The 23,388-nt window shown below is 46.9% G+C and overlaps 1 protein-coding gene across 3 annotated transcripts in view; it reads left to right on the plus strand.

Moving 5' to 3' along the window:
* Nucleotides 1-23,388, plus strand: part of CAMK1 (calcium/calmodulin dependent protein kinase I) — a 39,568-nt gene that overhangs the window by 1,314 nt on the left and 14,866 nt on the right. For 2 of the 3 annotated variants that reach the window (XM_066616817.1, XM_066616818.1), the window contains exons 2-6: nt 6,964-7,095; nt 15,055-15,129; nt 15,286-15,424; nt 21,586-21,712; nt 22,578-22,653. In XM_066616817.1, the coding sequence (XP_066472914.1) occupies nt 6,964-7,095; nt 15,055-15,129; nt 15,286-15,424; nt 21,586-21,712; nt 22,578-22,653 (549 nt within the window). The remainder of the gene's footprint in view (nt 1-6,963; nt 7,096-15,054; nt 15,130-15,285; nt 15,425-21,585; nt 21,713-22,577; nt 22,654-23,388) is intronic. The other variant, XM_066616820.1, reaches the window with a different exon arrangement.

Consider the following 23,388-nt stretch of genomic DNA (forward strand, 5'->3'; position numbering starts at 1 on the left):
GCTGGCAAATGAAACTGGGCATTGGTACCCTTTTTTCATTTCCCTCCCCCACCCTTCTGGATTTGCCTGCTTGGCAAGGCACCCGTTTGTTTATTACTTTTATATTCTGCCTTTTTTTGGTAACTCAAAGGAGCATATATGGGGTTTCCAGACAGTAACTCATTTTGGCACCTACCTAACTAAGACCTGCTCAGCTTCAGCAAGATGGTTGCATCGTCTGCCCTGGGACCAGCCTGTTGCAAGATTGCTGTGAGCTTGTGCTTGCTGCATAGCATCCAGTGTCTTTATCGGCTTTGGAGTCTGTACACTGTGCGCAGTGATGTGCTGGGCCATTTTTTGTGTGGAATGTGGAGGAAAAGTATGTAAATGCTGCCTCTTCCAAGAACTATTTTTAGACATTTTGGCTCATACAAGCAAAAATTCTCTCCCTCTACTGCCATTGTCTCTTCCTCCAACTTCTGGACACAAGGTCTGGTTCCTCCCTTCCTATTAAGCAGAGCTGTTGGAAATGTGGGACAAATTTTATTTGTTGCAGAAGGCACCAGGTTGGGGATGATTGTATCTTTCTAATTTGTAGGTTGTAAGCACGTATTATGATGGTGCAGAACCCTGCTGATAGCATCTTTACCCTTTTGCTGTCCCGAAACAGCAAAATGGACATTTGTACCCCATTATAGCACTGGGTGAAGGAGCTACAGAGTGCCATACACACTCACACACCAACTGGGCAGCCCTATGCAATCACCTTGGGCTGTCTTGTGTTAGGCAATGCAGTGGGAGCTCATGGACACTTTTCATGCCACATGGTCTTCACAGGAGCTATTGGAACATGGGCCCAAAGGGACAATGTAATGGTTGTCCAGAGCTCATGCTTGGGGATAGGTGAGCCCCTTTGGAGCACCTCCCCCTCCACTTCAATTGTAACACATACACTATGACAAGTACGTCATATTTATCGCGGATTTGGGTTGACAGGTGGTGAGTGTATTCGGGAAATCTGATGCCTTAAATATTAGCACAGCCCTTGGTCAATATTGACAGGGCAGCTGGGTTGCTGCTGAAGGATGTGGCCAGTTCATAGCCCACTACTGCTTGTGGGAATTTCTCCAGGCTGTTTACTCTCATGAGTGCCCTGATGGTCTCCAGGGGCTCTCTGTAAATTGGGTAGCAAGAAGTCCAAAACATAGTCAGCTCCTTTAGCACATTACACATCATTCTGGGTTGATTGACAGCCATTGTAGCCAATGGGAGCAGTACATTCTGAGAGTACAGGACCAATCGGCTCCCTTTTCCTTCAGTGATGTTGACGTTAGCGATGTTTTGTGCAGCGCTTGGCTTCCAAGAATGGATGTCCAGCATTGCCAGTGGTATTACTATATATACGTACAACAGGATAAACAGGAAAATAAAAGATTAATCATACAGATGAATGCTGAGTCCTTGGTAACTGAACAAATTGTTTGGAACCAGTGTATACTTTTTGTATTTTGAAATTTGGTTCACGTTCAAGGCAACCAGGACATTTTGGCTTTGGGTTCTGTTCCAGTTCACTGAAAAAACCTCTCTGAACTTTTCTGGGGGGTTGGGTTCAGTCTGGCTCGTTGATTCCTCTGTAGCCATTTGTAACATCTTCTTTCTCCAGCCATGTTGAACCAAAAGGGACTTATATGTGAGGTTTTTGTGGGTGGCAGCAAAATAAGAAGTCAATATTTTATGCTCAGGTATGGATTTTATGCTCAGGTAGAGGCAAGTTTGGCTTATACCCCAAACCCTGCCTCTACTGCCCCCTTATATGCACCACAGTTCTCCTGGCATGGCTGTGAAAGAGGGCAAAGAACCGTACGTCCCAGCCCTGAGGTCAAGGGCTGCGCTTGACACTCAAGGTGAAGTTGGCTGGCTGGCAAGAAAGCAGCCCAGACTGACTTGTGTGCAGAGTGGAAAAGCCACAGGCTAAGACACTTAGATGGGATTAATGTGTTAATTACAGAAAGGATTAGGAGGTGAGGGCACACAGAGGTGGCCAGTGTCCAGTCTGGGAAGGAAACTGTCTTCAAGGACCATTTCCACTATTGTAACCCTTGGGGTGCCCAGGAATTTTGGGGGGGGGGGGGCTCTCTTTACAGCCCCGCTTGTAGGCCCTGATGTAAATTGAACAGCTATTTATATTTCTATAAAACATGTTGTACCCTGCCCTTCCACCCCTGCAGGGGGCCACCAGGGTGGCTTACAACTATTGTAGGAACAATGTCATGTATGGAAAGACCACAGTCTTAAAACATCATCATGTAAAAATGCAAACAAGTACATTGTTTCTGTTTTGACTGCTGTGAATGGTCACTGTGCTTTTGGTGTGTGTGCTCATTTAAACTTTACATAGCGTGGTCAGAGGCTGTACCCCTTGCATTTCATGACTGCTTGGCTTCATTGTTTGCAATCATTTTTCCTCTGTATGAGTGTATACAGGGGAGGAGTTGTAGCTCAGTAGCTGAAAACCCGCTTTCCATGCATTAGGTCCCGAGTACCGTCTTTGGTGTCTCCAGGTAGGGTTGGGAAAGACCCCTGACTTGAGACCCTGGGAAGCCATTGGAGGTCAGTGTAGGCAATATTCACCTGGCTGGACCAAGGGTCTGAGTCAGTGTACAAGGCAACTTCCTATGTGCTTTCTTTATATGCATATATTTTGTGTGCAACTTTGGATAACCCTTAATGTACCTGACAGGAGTGGGCTCTGATCCACAAAAGCTTATGCTTTGAGGAATCTGTTAATGTTTTAGAAGCCTGTGCTTTCTTTGCTGGTTTTGTTGACCCTCTGAAAGTTACAAGGTTCTGGCACAGATTCAGGGCTACGATTTCTATGCATGTGGGTCTTAGTGTCACTTTAAATAGAGCTGTTACTCCTGAATTTTCTTTCTTTCTTTCTTTCTTTCTTTCTTTCTTTCTTTCTTTCTTTCTTTCTTTCTTTCTTTCTTTCTTTCTTTCTTTCTTTCTTTCTTTCTTTCTTTCTTTCTTTCTTTCTTTCTTTCTTTCTTTCTACTTGCAACTAGGGGTGCTTAAAGACTAGGAAAATGCATACCTAGGAAGGAATGATTATTCAAAATATTGGTTGTGTGTATGCAAATGGGCAGTAGCAGCTATCCTGGATTAAGCTGACCGGAATAAATGTTTATTTCTTGCAGGCCAGGTGAGGTTCTGCCCCCCCCCGCCCCCAACAAGTAGGACAGGTGAGGGTTAACTAAACCAGGCTGCAGTTTTGCAACTCATCATCTTTAGCTGTGTAATTTTGGACCCAGTCCAATCCAAATTTCTGGTATTGAGGCAGCCCCAAAGGGAAGGGAACAAGTGTTCCCTTACCTTGAGAAGGCCTTTGTCACTGCCCTCCCCCCCACTGGCACAGCTGCATTTTTAGATTGTGAGCCCTTTTGGGACAGGGAGGCATTAGATATTTGATATTTGATTTTCTCTGTAAACCGCTTTGTGAACTTTTTGTTGAAAAGCGGTATATAAATACTGTTGTTGTTGTTGCATCAGTGCTGGAAAGTTGGATGGGATTGGGCCCTTCGTCTTTCTAAGGGCGCAGTCCTATACCCCTTATGTCAGTGCTTTCCAGCACTGGTATAGCTGTGCCAATGGAACATGTGCTGCTTCCTGCAGTTGGGTCACTCATGGAGGCCACTTCAAAGTAAGGGAATGTTTGTTCCCTTACCTCATAAGAACAGACCCACTGGATCAGGCCATAGGCCCATCTAGTCCAGCTTCCTGTATCTCACAGTGGCCCACCAAATGCCCCAGGGAGCACACCTGATAACAAGAGACCTGCATCCTGGTGCCCTCCCTTGCACTGGCATTCTGACATAGCCCATTTCTAAAATCAGGAGGTTGCACATACGCATCATGGCTTGTAGCCCGTAATGGATTTTTCCTCCAGAAACTTGTCCAATCCCCTTTTAAAATCGTCCAGGTCAGACGCCATCACCACATCCTGTGGCAAGGAGTTCCACAGACCAACCACACGCTGAGTAAAGAAATATTTTCTTTTGTCTGTTCTAACTCTCCCAACACTCAATTTTAGTGGATGTCGCCTGGTTCTGGTGTTATGTGAGAGTGTAAAGAGCATCTCTCTATCCACTTTATCCTTCCCCTGCATAATTTTGTATGTCTCAATCATGTCCCCCCTCAGGCGTCTCTTTTCTAGGCTGAAGAGGCCCAAACGCCGTAGCCTTTCCTCATAAGGAAGGTGCCCCAGCCCAGTAATCATCTTAGTCGCTCTCTTTTGCACCTTTTCCATTTCCACTATGTCTTTTTTGAGATGCGGCGACCAGAACTGGACACAATACTCCAGGTGTGGCCTTACCATCGATTTGTACAACGGCATTATAATATTAGCCGTTTAGGCTGACCAGCCTATAGTTTCCCAGGTCCCCCCTCTTTCCCTTTTTAAAGATCGGCGTGACATTTGCTATCCTCCAATCTTCTGGCACTGTGGCCGTTTTGAGGGACAAGTTGCATATTTTAGTCAAGAGATCAGCAACTTCATTCTTCAATTCCTCAGAGCTGCATTGCCCTTATGTTGGTGCTGGAAAGCACCGACATAAGGCATTAGGATTGGGCCCTAAAGGACATAAAAAGCAGCTAAGAAATGGGTTCTTTGCTGGGACAAAAAGGCTTTGCCAACATCAATCAGGTGGCAGAATAAACTCTATGTTGTTGGAGGGGATGTGTGCCTTGGTGTTCTCTGAGCAGATATCTCCCCACAATCTGCCCTGTCTTGTGCTCTTTTGCCTGTGTCTCCACAGATAACAAGACTTTCTTCCTGTGCCAGAGACGGAGCTCACGGAAACTCACTGGGCCCTGGCTGCTTCCCCACCCCCTTTTTATTACTGTCCTAGATGGAACTGAGAAGCTAGCGGGCTCCAATAACTAGACTGCAGAAGATAAGCAGGGAGGAGATCTGGGTGGATTCCTCTGTCAGGTCATGCACTTCTGCTGAGGAGGGCACCATCAATGCCTACAGAGGGGGAAAAAATGTGTTGGCATATTGTACATGCGCTGGTGCATGGGGATGTAGGCACAAGAAGTTCAGGGTAGGAGGTGATGTGCTTCTTATCCCCGGATCCTATATTTTTTGAGCCCCTAGCAAAATTGTCTTTTGCGAATTCCCTCCTTCAGCAGGGGATTGGATGGATTTATTTTATTTATTTACACAGGTATTTATATACCGCCTTTCTTTAGTTGTCAGATTTCTCCTCAGACTTTAATCCAAGGCGGTTTACATAGGCTGGCTGTTCTAAACCCCAGTAGGGATTTTTATAATTGAATAGTTCTAGACTTTCATAGAACTCCTCGTTCCAGCTGGATTCCTTCCCGGTCTGGCCTCTCTCTGGCCCTTCACCTCCCACGCTCCACTTGAGGGCAACTCCTCTCTGCCACCGAGGGTCAGCTCATCAGTATATCAGCGTGTCGTCAGTTCTCGGGTACTTCCGGTTGTTTCGAACTGGCAGCCTCAGCACTTCAGGCGTACAAGGCGGCAGCTCTACCAACTGAGCCAGACCTCCTGCCCTTGATTGAATAGAGGGATGTTCTTTTCCCTCTCACACAACACCAGAACCAGGGGTCATCCTCTAAAATCTATGTAACTTCTTGACATAGGATGTGGTGATGGCACCTGGTCTGTGTGTTGGCAACCTTCAGTCTCGAAAGACTATGGTATCGCGCTCTGAAAGGTGGTTCTGGAACAGCGTCTAGTGTGGCTGAAAAGGCCAATTCGGGAGTGACAATCCCTTCCACGCTGGGAGCAAGTGCAGTCTGTCCCTGTCTGTCTCCCTGGCTATGGGCCTTCCTTCTTTGCCTCTTAGCCTCAGACTGTTGGCCAAGTATCTCTTCAAACTGGGAAAGGCCATGCTGCACAGTCTGCCTCCAAGCGGGCCGCTCAGAGGCCAGGGTTTCTTCTAGGGTTGGTTCACTGTCAAGCTCCTCCAGCACAGGCAGGCACTCAGTGTTGTTCAGCGCTTCTTCGGTGACTACATTTTCTCTGGAATATTGCACCTGGTCTAGATGCCTTTAAAAGGATGTGGAATGGATTTCTGGAGGAAAAGTCCTTTAGAGGTTTCAAGCTATAGTGGGTACATGCAATGTCCTGGTTTTAGAGGTAGGCTACCTCCGAATGCCAGATGCAAGGGAGTGGCAACAGGATGCAGGTGTCTTGTGTGTTTCCTGAGGTATCTGGTGGGCCACTGTGGGATACAGGAAGCTGGGCTAGATGAACCTGTGGCCTGATCCAGCGGGGCTCATGTTCTTATGTCCTACCTGGGTGGGCACTGACGCATTTGCTCCTACAGCACAAAGGCTGTGGGCATAGCGGTGGCCCTGGGTATCGGCAGTGGGTTTTTCTGAGGCCTCTGGGCTTGTAGTAGCTAGTCAGTAATATTGACCCCTTAACACTGGCCCTGCCTGCTGGGCATCTGTGGTTCTTCCTCCGTCATGTCTTTCCTTCCTCTCCTTGTGTTCCTGCAGATGTTGAGGCAGGGGTTTTTTACTAGAGCAGCTGTTCTATATGAAGCCAATCTGCCTGGCTCTGTACCCTCCCAGGACACAGTGTACCCAGCATCTGTTCTCCTCATACCTGACACACTCTTCCCAAGCCTTGCCCGGTGCTTCTCTCCCCCCCCCCCCCAAATCAATCCATTCCTCTTGGCACATACTCTCCTGCCCGCCCGGTGCCATCTCTCACATGTTCTCCTATAAATAGCTGAGATTCTGCAGGTTGCTGTGGTGACAGCAGCTGGGTGAGAGACCCAGCAGGGTGCAGTGGGGAGGGGCTGGTGCTAACAGGATGGCAGAACAGAGGATGATTGGGGCTTGTTCCCCCCCCCTCGGGGAGGGGGAAGGACTAAGGGACCTACATCCCTGGCTGAGAACGGGGAGCTTGCATTCTCACTTTTTGCCTGTCCCTCTCTCTGCTTCCAGTGGTGCCTTCTCAGAAGTGGTGCTGGCTGAAGAGAAGTCAACTCAGAAGCTGGTGGCCATCAAGTGCATTGCCAAGAAGGTGCTGGAAGGGAAGGAGACCAGCATCGAGAATGAAATCGCTGTGCTGCACAAGTGGGTGGTGCTCCTCCTCATTCCCCCCCCACACCCCCTCCCTCTGCCGTTGCGAGATCACATCAAAAGCCCAGCCATCTCGTTACCATTATCCAGTTTCCAGCAGTGCATTCTGGGCCTACACAGCATCCTAATAAACTTTCTACATGTCCTCAGGCTTCTAATATACCAGCACAGGGAGTCAGCAGGGCCTGGGAACATCACACCTCACTTTACCAAATGCCTCAGAACATAATGCTTCTTCCAGGGGCTGTCCTCAAAGTGTACTAAGCCTCCTTGGGCACCGTTGATTTGAATTACAGTACAATCCAACCCTCCACCCCAAACCAGCACAAGTCCCTTGTGCCAGTTGCTGCGTGTCGCAAGCTCGTTCGCAGCTGCTTGGGAGGAGAGTAGGCTGTGTGCTGGCCTCGGAACTATGCTGGGCAGGCCAGGCACAGAGGGTGGGAGAAGGTGACAGGAGAAGGTGACAGATGGGGCCACCCATCACCCGCCCTCCCCCCACCCAGGATTGCTTCCCTCCTGCCTCCTCCCCACCTACCTTTCTTCCTCGTGTCAGCCCAGCTGGGTCAACGCAACTTGTGAGGAGGAAGCCGGCGCGGAGGTCTTGTGTCAGCTTCCACAGTCCGATGCTTCTTGGAGTGCCAGCCCGGATTCCTCTCAAGGAGGCGCAGTCTCAGACCCCTGAGAAGCTAACTCTCAGAGATAGCCAGTCTCTGCTGCTTGTCCCCTTCCTGCTCACCCACCTACATTCCCAGGGTGTGCCTGTAGAAGAGCTTCTTTCCCTCTTGGTTCACTCATTTTCTTTCTTTCATAGATTGTCAGGAAAGTGGAAAGAGAGAAATGAAATCCCTCTGTGTCCAGGTTCAGTCTTTAGTTACAAAAATCAATTTAAAAAGAAAGTGGTTTGGAAGCTGTCTCTCCTTTCTGGGCAGGAGCACATTCTCCCCCCCCCCCCCCATTTTTTCACTGTAAGGGAATAAGAACATAAGAAAAGCCCCACTGGCTCAGGCCATAGGCCCATCTAGTCCAACTTCCTGTATCTCACAGCGGCCCACCAAATGCCCCAGGGAGCACACCAGATAACAAGAGACCTGCAAGGCTTCCTGGGAATTGTAGTTAAGAACATAAGAAAAGCCCCACTGGATCAGGCCACAGGCCCATCTAGTCCAGCTTTCTGTATCTCACAGCGGACCACCAAACGCCCCAGGGAGCACACCAGATAACAATGGTAGCATGGCTAGCTCCTTGCACCCATAGCCATAACTCTGTGGTAGAGCACATGGGTGGAGTTCTGGATATAGTCCCTGCTCTCCTTAGTTGCTTCGAGCCTGGGTTCTCACAGTCTGACTCACTTCTGGTATGCTAGGCAGGGGAGAAAATGGCTTGAGGCAGGAGAGGATGCAGGTTTTCATACTCTTTACTCATTTGTGCCATTTTGTGTCAAAATAGAAAACTTCCTCCCTCTTCACTTGCATATTATTATTATTAACAGTATTTATATACCACTTGTCAACTAAAAGTTCACAAAGCGGTTTACAGAGAAAAATCAAATAACTAAATGGCTCCCTGTCCCAAAAGGGCTCACAATCTAAAAAGATGCCAATGAAGGCCAGCAGACAGCCACTAGACAGACAGTGCTGGGGTGAGGTGGGCCAGTTACTCTCCCCCTGCTAAAAAAAAAAGGAGCACCCACTTGAAAAAGTGCCTCTTACCCAATTAGCAGGGCTTACATACTTGCATAGACCCCTGAAGTGCAAATTCATGAATCTGGCTGCCCCATCCATTAAAATCAGTGTGGCTCACACATAGCCAAATCTTTCCCTTGATATTCTCACAACAATCTTGCAAGGAGCATTAGACTGAGACAGATGGAATAGTCTATGGTCACCTAATCATGTACCTAGTCATCCTGGAGAGGAGGGAAACAATCCCCTAGGGGGGATCCCTTCTCCAGGGGATGGGCCCGTATCCGAGCGCACTCGGGATACTCCTCGGCGGGAGGGGGGTCGGGGGCTTCTTGTAGTGGGGGATTCGATTATTAGAAACATAGAGAGGGGGGTTTGCGACGGATGTGAGGACCGCATGGTGACTTGCCTGCCTGGTGCGAAGGTTGCGGACATCACTTCTCGTCTAGACAGGCTGGTAGACAGTGCTGGGGGAGAGGTAGCGGCTGTGGTGCATGTCGGCACCAACGATGTGGGCAAGTGTAGCTGGGAGGTCCTGGAGGCCAAATTTAGGCTTTTAGGCAGGAAGCTGAAAGCCAGGACCTCAAAGGTAGCGTTCTCTGAAGTGCTACCTGTTCCACGCGCAGGGCCAGCTAGGCAGGCGGAGATCAGGGGTCTCAATGCGTGGATGAGACGGTGGTGTAGGGAGGAGGGGTTTAGATTCGTTAGGCACTGGGGAACGTTTTGGGACAAGCGGGGCCTGTACAAGAGGGACGGGCTCCATTTGAACCAGAATGGAACCAGACTGCTGGCGCATAACATTAAAAAGGTGGCAGAGCAGCTTTTAAACTGATCCCTGGGGGAAGGCCGACAGGAGCCGAGGGGCATCCGGTTCGGGACTCCTCATCCCTATGGGATGAGGATGGGGAGGTTAGAGAACAACAAGACAAAGGCAGGGTAGGAGAAGAAATTGGGAAAGTTAGGGAGATGGGATGTGATAGACGGTTTGGCACAATGAGAGGATGCGGGGACAAAGGGGCGAATAAGCAGCCCATCCTGGGGCATTCCGTGTATAAATGCTTTTATGTGAATGCCCGAAGTCTACGAGCAAAGGTGGGAGAACTGGAATGTCTGGTGACAAGGGAAAATATTGACATAGTGGGCATAACGGAAACCTGGTGGAATGCGGAGAATCAGTGGGATACCGCAATCCCGGGCTATAAACTCTACAGGAGGGACAGGCAGGGGCGTGTTGGAGGTGGGGTGGCCCTTTATGTTAAGGAAGGGATAGAATCCAGCAAAGTAGAGATTGAAGGTGGGTCCGACTCCACCGTAGAATCTCTGTGGGTTAAATTACCAGGCTTGAGCAGCGATGTAATACTGGGGGTGTGCTATCGTCCTCCAGACCAGAAATCTGATGGGGACCTTGAAATGAGGAAACAGATCAGGGAGGTGACAAGGAGGGACAGGGTTGTAATCATGGGGGACTTCAATTATCCTCATATTGACTGGGTCAATTTGTGTTCTGGTCACGATAAGGAAACCAGATTTCTTGACGTGCTAAATGACTGTGGCTTAGATCAGCTAGTCATGGAGCCCACCAGAGGACAGGTGACTCTGGATTTAATTTTGTGTGGTACGCAGGACCTGGTTAGAGATGTAAACGTTACTGAGCCATTGGGGAACAGTGATCATGCTGCGATCCGTTTTGACGTGCACGTTGGGGGAGGAATACCAGGCAAATCTCTAACAAAAACCCTTGACTTCCGACGGGCGGACTTCCCTCAAATGAGGAGGCTGGTTAGAAGGAGGCTGAAAGGGAGGGTAAAAAGAGTCCAGTCTCTCCAGAGTGCATGGAGGCTGCTTAAAACAACAGTAATAGAGGCCCAGCAGAGGTGTATACCGCAAAGAAAGAAGGGTTCCACTAAATCCAGGAGAGTGCCCGCATGGCTAACCAGCCAAGTTAGAGAGGCTGTGAAGGGCAAGGAAGCTTCCTTCCGTAAATGGAAGTCTTGCCCTAATGAAGAGAATAAAAAGGAACATAAACTGTGGCAAAAGAAATGTAAGAAGGTGATAGGGGAGGCCAAGCGAGACTATGAGGAACGCATGGCCAGCAACATTAAGGGGAATAATAAAAGCTTCTTCAAATATGTTAGAAGCAGGAAACCCGCCAGAGAAGCGGTTGGCCCTCTGGATGGTGAGGGAGGGAAAGGGGAGATAAAAGGAGACTTAGAGATGGCAGAGAAATTAAATGAGTTCTTTGCATCTGTCTTCACGGCAGAAGACCTTGGGCAGATACCACTGCCCGAACGGCCCCTCCTAACCGAGGAGTTAAGTCAGATAGAGGTTAAAAGAGAAGATGTTTCAGACCTCATTGATAAATTAAAGATCAATAAGTCACCGGGCCCTGATGGCATACACCCAAGGGTTATTAAGGAATTGAAGAATGAAGTTGCAGATCTCTTGACTAAGGTATGCAACTTGTCCCTCAAAACGGCCACGGTGCCAGAAGATTGGAGGATAGCAAATGTCACGCCTATTTTTAAAAAGGGAAAGAGGGGGGACCCGGGAAACTATAGGCCGGTCAGCCTAACATCTATACCGGGTAAGATGGTGGAATGCCTCATCAAAGATAGGATCTCAAAACACATAGACGAACAGGCCTTGCTGAGGGAGAGTCAGCATGGCTTCTGTAAGGGTAAGTCTTGCCTCACAAACCTTATAGAATTCTTTGAAAAGGTCAACAGGCATGTGGATGCGGGAGAACCTGTGGACATTATATATCTGGACTTTCAGAAGGCGTTTGACACGGTCCCTCACCAAAGGTTACTGAAAAAACTCCACAGTCAGGGAATTAGAGGACAGGTCCTCTCCTGGATTGAGAACTGGTTGGAGGCCAGGAAGCAGAGAGTGGGTGTCAATGGGCAATTTTCACAATGGAGAGAGGTGAAAAGCGGTGTGCCCCAAGGATCTGTCCTGGGACCGGTGCTTTTCAACCTCTTCATAAATGACCTGGAGACAGGGTTGAGCAGTGAAGTGGCTAAGTTTGCAGATGACACCAAACTTTTCCGAGTGGTGAAGACCAGAAGTGATTGTGAGGAGCTCCAGAAGGATCTCTCCAGACTGGCAGAATGGGCAGCAAAATGGCAGATGCGCTTCAATGTCAGTAAGTGTAAAGTCATGCACATTGGGGCAAAAAATCAAAACTTTAGATATAGGCTGATGGGTTCTGAGCTGTCTGTGACAGATCAGGAGAGAGATCTTGGGGTGGTGGTGGACAGGTCGATGAAAGTGTCGACCCAATGTGCGGCAGCAGTGAAGAAGGCCAATTCTATGCTTGGGATCATTAGGAAGGGTATTGAGAACAAAACGGTTAGTATTATAATGCCGTTGTACAAATCTATGGTAAGGCCACACCTGGAGTATTGTGTCCAGTTCTGGTCGCCGCATCTCAAAAAAGACATAGTGGAAATGGAAAAGGTGCAAAAGAGAGCGACTAAGATGATTACGGGGCTGGGGCACCTTCCTTATGAGGAAAGGCTACGGCGTTTGGGCCTCTTCAGCCTAGAAAAGAGACGCTTGAGGGGGGACATGATTGAGACATACAAAATTATGCAGGGGATGGACAGAGTGGATAGGGAGATGCTCTTTACACTCTCACATAATACCAGAACCAGGGGACATCCACTAAAATTGAGTGTTGGGCGGGTTAGGACAGACAAAAGAAAATATTTCTTTACTCAGCGCGTGGTCGGTCTGTGGAACTCCTTGCCACAGGATGTGGTGCTGGCGTCTAGCCTAGACGCCTTTAAAAGGGGATTGGACGAGTTTCTGGAGGAAAAATCCATTATGGGGTACAAGCCATGATGTGTATGCGCAACCTCCTGATTTTAGGAATGGGTTAAGTCAGAATGCCAGATGTAGGGGAGAGCACCAGGATGAGGTCTCTTGTTATCTGGTGTGCTCCCTGGGGCATTTGGTGGGCCGCTGTGAGATACAGGAAGCTGGACTAGATGGGCCTATGGCCTGATCCAGTGGGGCTGTTCTTATGTTCTTATGTTCTTATGTTCTAGTGAGTGAAATCCCTAGCTCAGTCTGACCACTACACTATAATATTATTATTATTATTATTATTATTATTATTATTATTATTATTATTATTAAACAGTATTTATATACCGCTTCTAAACTAAAAATTCACAAAGCGGTTTACAGAGAAAAATCAAATAACTAATGGCTCCCTGTCCTAAAAGGGCTCACAATCTAAAAAGATGCAAAAGAAGGCCAGCAGACAGCCACTAGAACAGACACTGCTGGGGTGAGATGGGCCAGTTACTCTCCCCCTGCTGAAAAAAAGGAGCACCCACTTGAAAAAGTGCCTCTTACCCAATTAGCAATATACTGCCTTATGCTACTGGGAGGGGCCATAGCTCACAGCTGTGGTGTTTCTCACATCAGCTTAGCACTTTCATGTGCATCAGGCTGCAGCACCCATACGTATCCCAGGATCCCCTGCACTCAGGGCTGCGTGCATTCTGTGCAAGCAAGGAATTTGTTATGGGGCACACAATTCAGGGTCCAAAAGAGCTTTTGTTTTTAAAAAATCAGGTTTCCAACTACTACAGTTGAGCAGAAGTGGGGTTGACAATGCACAGGCAATGCCTGGAGAAATCACAGGAGCCCTTTTTTCTGCTCAGGATGTCGGGAGAAGCCATGGCTGCCAGTAATAAGGCATGCCCCCCGAACAGCCTCCACAGAAGTACCTACTGCTAAGAACATAGGAACATAAGAAGAGCCCCGCTGGATCAGGCCAAACGCCCATCTAGTCCAGCTTCCTGTATCTCACAGTGGCCCGCTGTGTGACCAAGGCTGTGTGCCTTGGTTTGTGTATAGAATGGTGTGCCCATGTGTAAGAAATCCCTCCTCTCATCTGGGCTGGTCCCATACACACATATCTATATCTCCTTTTATGTCAATAGTCAGGTGCTCAGAATTTTCTAGTCCCCGTATCTCAGCTGGGACATCGGCCTTTCTGAAAATAGCTCGAGTTGGCACTGTACGATGGCTGTTTGTGCCCAGAGCAAACCCCATGACCGTGCCTCTCTCATTCCCAGAGCAAACCGCATGACCATCCTGTACCTCTCTTATGCTCAGTGAAGGCATCAGAACTGTGCGGTCTGGCATGAGTGTTGAGCAGGGCGATCCAGGAGAGGTCATTGCAGCCACATCAGGTGTCTCCACTCATCTGACCACCTCTCTGCAGGATGGAACTGAGTTTGAGCCCTCAGAACCTCAGAAACGATACCCTTAGTGTTTATTTTATTTATTTTAAACATATATCCCATCCTGTTGCCAAAGATGAAGGGTGGCTTACAAATATAAATTAAAACTTTAGTAAATGAATACTATATAAAAACAGCAGCTCTGGCAATGATAAAAGCATTGATCAAACAGATAGGGAACAATTAATTGGCTACATATGTCTTAAAAGTGCATTAAAAGCATATATAAACGATTTCTGCCCAACGTTGCATCTATGCAACAGGGATCAAATGTGTACACCTGTGGGCTGAGCAGAAATGGGTTAAAAAGGCAAGTCTGGGTTTTAGAGGTAGCCTACCCAGATGCAAAGGCGGGCAATAGGATACAGGTATCTACTTGTCTGTATGCTCCCAGAGGCATCTGGTATGCCACTGTGAAATACAGGAAGTTGGACTAGATGAGCCCTTGGCCTGATCCAACAGGGCTCTTCTTATGTTCTTAAGGTCCTCCGTCTTGAAATGAAGGAGCTGTGGAGTGTTTACACTGGAAAAGAAACTAGGATGTTAAGGGCTGAGCACATAGTTTAACTATTAAGGAGGAGGTCTGGTCTAGAGGGTAGAGCCTCCGTCTGCCTGAAGATAACATCCACAAGGTCGCCAGTATGAGGCCACCGGCACCGTGGGACCTTGGAGCAGCTGACAAGCTGAAGCCGAGCAATTCCATCTGCTCTGAGCGTGGGAGGATGGAGGCCAGAATGTGAAGCCAGATCGGAATGAAACACCTTGAATGTAGTCGTTCTTGAAAGAAAGAACCTTCTTTGAAATTGTAAAAATCCCTATTTAATAGGGATTTAATAAAGCCTGCCTATGTAAACCGCCTTGAATAAAGTCTTGAATAAAGACCAAGAAAGGCGGTATATAAATACCTGTTATTATTATTTATTATTATTTATTATTAAACATCTAATTTAGATGTGCACGATTGCCTGCACCCTTTCCTCATAGAAACACCATCTGTCTTTCTCTGGTAGGATCAAACACCCCAACATCGTGGCTCTGGATGACATCTATGAGAGCGGGGGACATCTCTACCTCATCATGCAGTTGTGAGTTGAGGAACAGGAACTAGAAGCCTCAACTTTAGGGTGTGGGGGGACCTGGCCTGAGCTTCTGAGCATGTCACTGGCAGTTGTGTGGAGCTAACCTGAGCCAGGGGCCTCTAAGACAGAGTTAATTTGTTGTCTTCCTTCCTTCCATTGTAGGGTCTCGGGTGGGGAGCTCTTTGACAGGATTGTGGAGAAGGGGTTTTACACAGAGCGAGATGCCAGTCAGCTCATCCGACAGATCCTTGACGCTGTCAAATATCTTCATGACATGGGCATCGTGCACCGTGACCTCAAGGTAGGGTGTGCACACCTGTGCAGGAGCATCCTCTTGTCATCATCTTATTGGGAATCTGAAGCCCCCCTTTGCAAATATCTGCAGGAGGCTCTTATGAGCGGAATGAGTTGGAGCCATGCTTGAATTATAGAGGTGGAAATAATGAAATTTACAAGCCCGGCCCCCTGCTTCTCTCCACATTTTAGACAAATAATGCTCTTCATCTTAAAAAAAAAAATGCCATTAAGGGAACCATCACAAAAGGTCAAGAGCTTTTGACCCCTCTGGCCCTCCTGTAATTTGAGCACTAGTTGGAGCCATGACTGAAAGTTCCTCTGTCATCTTCAGACCATTCTTGTGTTTTCCCTGCAGTCCTTCTTCTCTACTAGTCCTTGTTGAACATTAACTCAGTCGATATTGGGGCTTGGAGAATAGATGTGAGAATGTGAACCATTCCGACTGTCTGCTCTGTGTTCCACCACCATCTGCAGTGAAGTTGGTGGATAATCAGGATAGGGCCTTCTCATAGGTGACACCCAGGTTTTGGAGCTTTCTCCCTCAGGAATCCCATCTGGTCCCTTCCAGTTTTTCAAAAGGCTGTAAAACAATCTTTTTTAAGTGGGCCTTTAATATTTAATTGGAATCATCAGCTGAAGCTGCCTTATACTGAATCGGATCATTGCTCCTTCAGCTCAGTTTTGTCAACGCAAACTGACAGCAGCTTGTTAGGGTTCCAGACAGATGTTTTTTCTCTGCCTTACCTGGAGATGCCAAGAATTGAATCTGGGACTTTCTGCCTGTACAGCTTGTACTCTACTATTGAGCCAAAGTGGTTTGGTCTTCTGATTGCCTTGTTTTATTGTTGTTTCTTCATCGTGCATTTTTATTCTTGAAATTTGTTGTATTTTGTGTTGTTCTTTTGTCATGGTTGGGGACTTTTTGGATATGAATGACAGATAAAAACGGAGCCCAAAGAACCCTTAGTGTGTGCAGATGCACAGTCACTCCCAATAGCTGTTCATGTCTCCAGGGGGCAAAATGGAATTGGTATTCTGCAAATCATAGAATGTTAGAAGGGATCTGAGAGGTCATCAGGTCCAGTTCCCTGCTAAGTACAGGCAAACACTGCAGCAGTTGTGGATCTAATTGGGCCTGATGGGGGGCTGCTTAAAAAATTGGTGGGTGGGCCCTTGCTTCAGGGAGGGCCAGAAGCCAATACTGGCTGTAGGATGTTGTGTTGGGTGTTGGAGTGGGCGTTGTATTGACCTTGGTGGCTGATGAAATTGTATGAACTACTGGCTCATAAGTGGAAGGCCAACCTGACAAGTCTAAAAGAGATTTTTTTTTGTCTTTTCCACATCTTCTTTTCTTTCAGAAGGGCAGTTTTCTGTCAATTAAGTTTCTGGTGGGGACCTTCCTTGTACTTGGGCCTTTGAAGCAGAATGTTTTTACAACCAGAACAGGATCTAAATGGGAATCTGTGGTTGTTAGTTCCACCTGGAAAAATATGAATTAAAAAGTTTTTCAACTGACGGAGAGGGGCAAAAATGGCTTCTCTCAACTCGGGTGGAAAGGACAGGAAAAAAGATTCTTAACAAGATAGCACTCTTGCATTCTCACTCAAAAGAGGATTATCTCAGGTAGAGTGATAGTTTGGTAGCAGGCTAAGATCTAGGAAGCCTAGTAAAAAGCTGCAGTGGTGGGCTGTGGAGCTGATTTGCAACAGCTGGACTGTGCTTGTGTTTGCCCTTCCCCTTTCCTGCTGCTGTCCCTCTATAAACCCCTCCCTCCAGTTGCTTTAACATACAATGCAGCAATTAGGAGCACAAAACCCTGATGGGTGGGGTTTGCAAGGGGAAAGTGGCAGGCAGAGAAAGGGTTAAGCGTTCCCTTCATGTCTATCATTTCTCTGCTACAATTTGTCCCCTCCCTCACACTATCTTCCTTCTGAAAATTGCCCCCCCCCCCCCAAGCAGTGACTTGGTGGAAATGGCTGTTTCAGGGACAGATAGTGGTCTTTTTTGGAGTAGGGGAGATTCAGGGAGGAGTAGGGGAGAGTAAATCAACACAGAGGACAGAGTTAAGCTTCCACCCCCACAGGGTTGTGGTCAACGAAATAAGAGACACTTTCTCTTTGGAGTATACCCTCGAGCATGTGCTAGTGTACACATCTAGTCTGACCCTTAGGTCTGTGGTTAAACATATATGTGTCAACTGTCTCTATTTGTCAGGGACAGTCCGGATTTCTTTGTCACTGTCAACATATTTGTTAGTGTGAATCTTCCCAGCGCCTCCAGGGAAAAGGTGCAACCTGTGCACATCCATGTAACTGCAAATGCACAAGTAGTAAGGTACCATGCAGTGCGCTTCACACTGCAGCTGCTGAGGCATGTGTTTGAACCACTTGATAACTTATTGTGGGATAATGATGGGGTTTTAGTAGAACGTTAACCAAATGAACCTTCATCCTCTGGGATTTTAAATAGCTCATTTACTCTGCAGCAAGAGTAAAGCCCTCAGCAGTGTGTGGCAAGAGAGCTGTCAGGGCTTGTGCACTTTAGTAGGAGAGGAGGGCCATTACAAGCACACCCCAGTTTTGTAGGAGGGGAGATGAATGTGCAATTGCAGCCCTACTCTTGAGTGAGGTCTGCAGGCCCTTCCACTTCTGTTAACAGATGGTCGAAAGCCAAATTGCCAATATCTTTTGCAGAAGTTGCAAGAGATCCTGAGATAACAATGTGTTCAGCTTTATTATTTATTTATCTTTTTAACCCTAGCTAAGCTGTAACTGATTGACCTGGACTTTCCTATTAGTAACTGTTCGACCAACTGTTTTACTTCTTAATGCTATCCATTTCATATCCCACTTTGGCAAACTTAACCAAACCAATTAATCTTGACTTAAAAGCGAAAGGGTAAGATTTGATTACATAGTGTAAGCAGACCTACTAGAAGCTGGCCAGTGGCAGCTAAGGTCGCTTTGGCGAAGTTTGCAAAGTATGGTGGAGAAAGACTGGTGCAAGGGAGGGCACCAGGATGAGGTTTCTTGTTATCTGGTGTGCTCCCTGGGGCATTTGGTGGGCCACTATGAGATACAGGAAGCTGGACTAGATGGGCCTATGCCCTGATCCAGTGGGGCTGTTCTTATATTCTTACGTTCCTAGTGGTAGGGCATGTGTTTTTGTGCAGAAGATTCAGTCTCTGGCACCTCCAAGGAAGGCTGGGAAATGCCTTCCTCTGAAACCTGGAGAGTCACAACCGGTCATCGTCAAAAGCGCTGGGCTAGATGCACTAGTGGCTGATTTGGGGCAAGGCAGCTTCACATGCTATGTATAAAAATTCTGGAGTGAGCCAGGTCAAGCTGGGTGAGGCATTAAATACATCTTTGCATGTTGGCTTCCCTCCTGCGACAAATAACTTGGGGAGGGCAAGCTTCTATTGGGATTGTGGCCCGGGGCAAATGATACGCTTCCCTCCCTGTCCCCAATTCCAGTCTTGTGGGGGTTCTGCAGCAATTATTTAAAAAAAAAAAAAGCAAGACGAACACTCCTAAAAGGGGAGAGGTCTGTTTAAAACCACGTCTGCTTTGCTGAAAATTGTATTGGAAGATGGATGTTGAACCTTCCTACCCTCCGTGCCAATTAATTTGCTACAAAACGCTTGCATCATGCCAGGGATTCTGGACAATGTTCTCTAGAATCTAAGATATGCTCACATTGTCATTGTCTTCGTTTTGTAGTATGCGCTAGGTGCAACGTACAAAATTAGAAAACACAAGTCCCTTCCTTCAGGCTCACAACCTAAAAAAACATTTCGCAATGTGGAACAAAAGGGGGAAGCATTGTGCCAGCAAAAGGGGGGGGGGAGAAAAAGAGAAGTTGAAAAATATAAGAATTGCTTAGGATTAGGAAAAAGCAGAGGGGAAAAATCAAGTCAAAGGGAACATTAGGAAGAAAATCCAAGAGAGAAATTTCAGTATGAATTTTTGATAGCTTCTTAAAGTGGGAGAAAGAAGGAGTCAGCCAAGTATTTTGAAGGGAGAGAGTTCCTTAAAGGGGCCATGAGAAATAGCAGATGGGAGAGGAACTTTTATAAGAAGAGTGGGGATCGGTTCATGTGGGGCGGTGGCTGGACCTCTGGGGCCTCACTGGAGTTCTGCCTGAATTCAGTGTGCCTCCAAGAACACACCCAGTACTTTCCAGCAGCTGCACATGGCCCCAGGGGAAGCTTAGTAGTGGTGGACATCACATCTGGCTGGGGAAGCCTGTCTGCTGACACTGATTTTTTTTTTTTAATGTGAGGAACTTGTGTTGCCTCTACCTCCTTGTGCCACAAACGTTCTCCAGTACCATTTGCACTGTGGGTCCATCCATCCCCTGGAAAAAGGAGTAGTTAGTTTTTTAAGCAACACTGAACAAGGTAAGGGAAGCTCCTGCACAGACACACCCTGAGACCATGAGTGTGAAACTGTGCCAGACTGCCTTTGGAGAAAATGGCCCTATAGTACAGGTCCACCCTTTTGATAAATTTTGTCGTTATCTTTTTCCTGTGGGCATTCCAGCTGGTTTAGCAGGTTGGAAATCTCATCCTGTTTTGCTTCTGGGCTCTAGTCCTTATCTAACCCTTTAATGGCTCAGTCCTTGTGTCTATACCGCAAGGTTATGGAAACTGTCATGAGGTGTAGGTAGAGGGGGAGGGGGTGTTGGAATCTGGAATGTGGCACCCCTCTGTGGAATCTGCTGCTCCAAGTAATTGCTTTATATTGCTTTGTGGTAAGGCTGATCTTGCCCTGTGAAAAACTGCAGTGTGAGCTGTGGGCTATATTGCTGGTTATTCAAACTAACGCACAGACTGTACTTTCCTACTGCTGCTGTTGGACCTGTTGATTCCTCCAAACTCCATGACAGCAGGATCTTTCTCGAACCTTAATGCGCAAAGTGTTTAACCATCTAAATTTCTCATTTATTCCCCTTCTATTCCACTGAAATAGAAGCCACCCAGTGAATCCATTGCTAAGTAAAGCATTGAATTAATTTTCTTGATTGACATTGCATTTAACGTTATTCTAGGAGCTTTACAATGATAAAAGAACCCAGCACGGCCTTATCAAAAGCGGCTTTATGATCTAATAAAGAGGATTCACTGTAGTCTCTTTAAAATCCAACCTTTGGTTTGCTGGCTCACAGTTCCAAATTCCAGGTCAGGATTTCTTGGAAGTCTTCTGCGGTACTGTGGTTGCCAGGTGGCAGCGTGTCAGAGCATATAGCAAGGAATAATTTTATGTGACTTGATGGCTTGGGCTGTTCCAGTTCTCTCTTCTGGAAATGATGTTTTCTTAGTGGATCCCTCGAGTGGTGAAGCTTTCTGGGCAGCAAAGCGGAAAGGACTTCTGGATTTGATATTTTGATTTCTTCATTGCTTGACCAAGTTTCCAAAACCCTATGAGGAGTTTCTTTTTCCTTGTTTCTTCTACCTTATTGTTGTAACTTTTAATGTATGCCACTAGATTTTTGACTTTCTGAACCTCACTGTTCCATTGGTCTGCAGGTTCCAATGGTTTGCAGGTATCAACACTGCAAACTTAAAATGTTTCTACTGTTACTGTTTTTGCTGCTGATCCTTCTTCTTGAGAATGTTTTTTTTTGTTGGTGCACATCTTCCCTTTGAACTAATACTAGAAATTCAATAAATTACGTTTTAAATGTTGTCTATCTCCCTGCTTTTCTCCTGTCAGCCAGAGAATCTGCTCTATTACAGTCGAGATGAAGACTCTCAAGGGATCTTGAGAGTTCCACAAGGATCTAGTAATCGCTAACACCAAATTCTCAGTGCCATAAAAAATTAGGGTTACCTTTCAAAATTATTTACCTTATTGCAAGACTGGGTTTTGCCTCCTCCAGGAACCAGCTTTCTGAAATATTGCTACTGCAATGTATAATATGTGTTGTGTTTACACATCTTGCGTGTTCTATTTTGAGCTGAGCTTATCACTGTTACTCGGGGTTTTTTGGGCGGGTGTATGGTGGGGTTTGCTGCTGGGTTTTTGGGGGGAGGGTAAGATAGTTTGAGGTGTCCTTCTTCATGAGAATTTTTCTTGGTGTACATTTTCCCTTAGAACTAATACTGGAGTTCAATAAATTACCTTTTAAATGTTGTCTATCTCCCTGCTTTCCTTCTGTCAGCCCGAGAATCTGCTGTATTACAGTCTAGATGAAGACTCCAAAATCATGATAAGCGACTTTGGACTGTCAAAGATTGAAGGATCAGGCAGTGTCATGTCCACAGCATGTGGGACTCCCGGCTATGTGGGTGAGCTACAGAGGCTTCTTTTCTGAATGGGGGAAATGAGCCGGGAAAGAAATGATTCAGCGCTGTTTGGGATTTTAATAAGCAATGTCCTGCTGTGGTTTGTCTGCAGCCTGCCTGAAAAGAAGAATTTATAAGGGCCTCTCAAAAATGTGGATAGCACTTGCATGTAGGAAATACATGCAGATCACTTGGGCATTGTAATGTGACCATCCACCTCACATCTCTCTCACCATATGCATATGCCTTGTGAAACCATGATTGGCTGAAGGCTTGGCGAGGAGAAATAAGGCCTTGTTCTCACTGAATTGGTCAACATGCATCTGGACTGCCCCACTCCAGACTGCTTGTGGGGGGACACATAACCTTATATGCAGGGGAAAAAATTCTCTGCACATAGGAAAAGAGCATGTTAGTGAGAAGCGAGGCTTAAAACACCACTGACTTGCTAGTTTTCTGTGTGAAGGGTTTTTTAATATTTTGGTATGGAGAAGCATTGAATAATTTGGGGGGGGGCACCTGCAAGTGGTACCGCTGAGACAAAGATTTATCATCTGACATCCCCTCCCGCAAAAGCAAGTCCCTGAAATAGGAAGGGGTTTGGAGGAGTAAGAACTAAAAGCAGCGGTTTGGAAGAAAGGCTCTGGACGGGACACATTCCTTGATAGAGCTGGCCTTGCTCCTACAAACTGGAGATTATCCTGGGGAATGAGGGAGCCTTGCAGCCAATACAGTGCCAGCCTTCTTGCACCAGCAAGCTTGAGAGGGAGATTCCTGGTACAAGAGCTGTATTTGCCAGGAAATCAGGCTCAGTCTCTAATGGACACATTCTTCCCTTCTTTCCTGTTCTCACTATGGCCTGGTTCAGCTCCTGAGGTGTTGGCACAGAAGCCTTACAGCAAAGCTGTTGATTGCTGGTCCATTGGAGTCATCGCCTACATCTTGTATGTATTGAATTGAGGTGGGAGAGGCAGGTGGGGGAAGGTGGGTGCATTGATTGAGGGAGCCACATTGAGATTAAATGTTGATGAGTGCTCTGCAACTTTGTCTTTCCATGGTGTCCCTGGCGCCCCACATTTACAAAAATGCTCCACCCATTCATTTGGGATTCCCTCATTTTATCTCTGCACACAGCTTGAGGAGCTTATAATCTGGCCACCAGGGTGGAATTTGGAAAACTGGGAAGGTCTCCTCTCTGCGTTTTGGTGCCTTGGCTATGGCTTATCCCCCCCCACAATCTCTTCCTGGCAATGGCACAACCACCTGCTTTTACCCTACAGAAGTGGCACATTCTACTTTCTGCAGTTGTCACTTTTGTCACGGAAGATATTCTTATAACTTGAATAAATTGATAAGTCGGGAGAAGTTAATCAAGTGCAACTTCTCTATTGATTAGGCTACTGTGATGGGAAGAACAGTCACTTTTTCCTGCCATGCAGTTAATGAATGCACAGGAACCTACCTGGTTCTGTTGACCTGCTTCCCTCCTTTGACTAAGGCTTCTGCCTACATTTTGGGGCTTACTTCAAAGCCCCCCTTCTGCTATCTGACCCTGCTTCTAGTCGGGAGATTTGTCCTATCTTGGCACCTGTGCCTCCTGCACGCAATGCAGCCTTACACGCAATGCGTGCAATGCAGCCAATGCGGCCTCCCCACTATCTTTCCTCATCTGTCTCTTC

Source organism: Tiliqua scincoides, chromosome 2 (genome assembly GCF_035046505.1).
Source record: "Tiliqua scincoides isolate rTilSci1 chromosome 2, rTilSci1.hap2, whole genome shotgun sequence".
NCBI classification, from domain to species: domain Eukaryota; kingdom Metazoa; phylum Chordata; class Lepidosauria; order Squamata; family Scincidae; genus Tiliqua; species Tiliqua scincoides.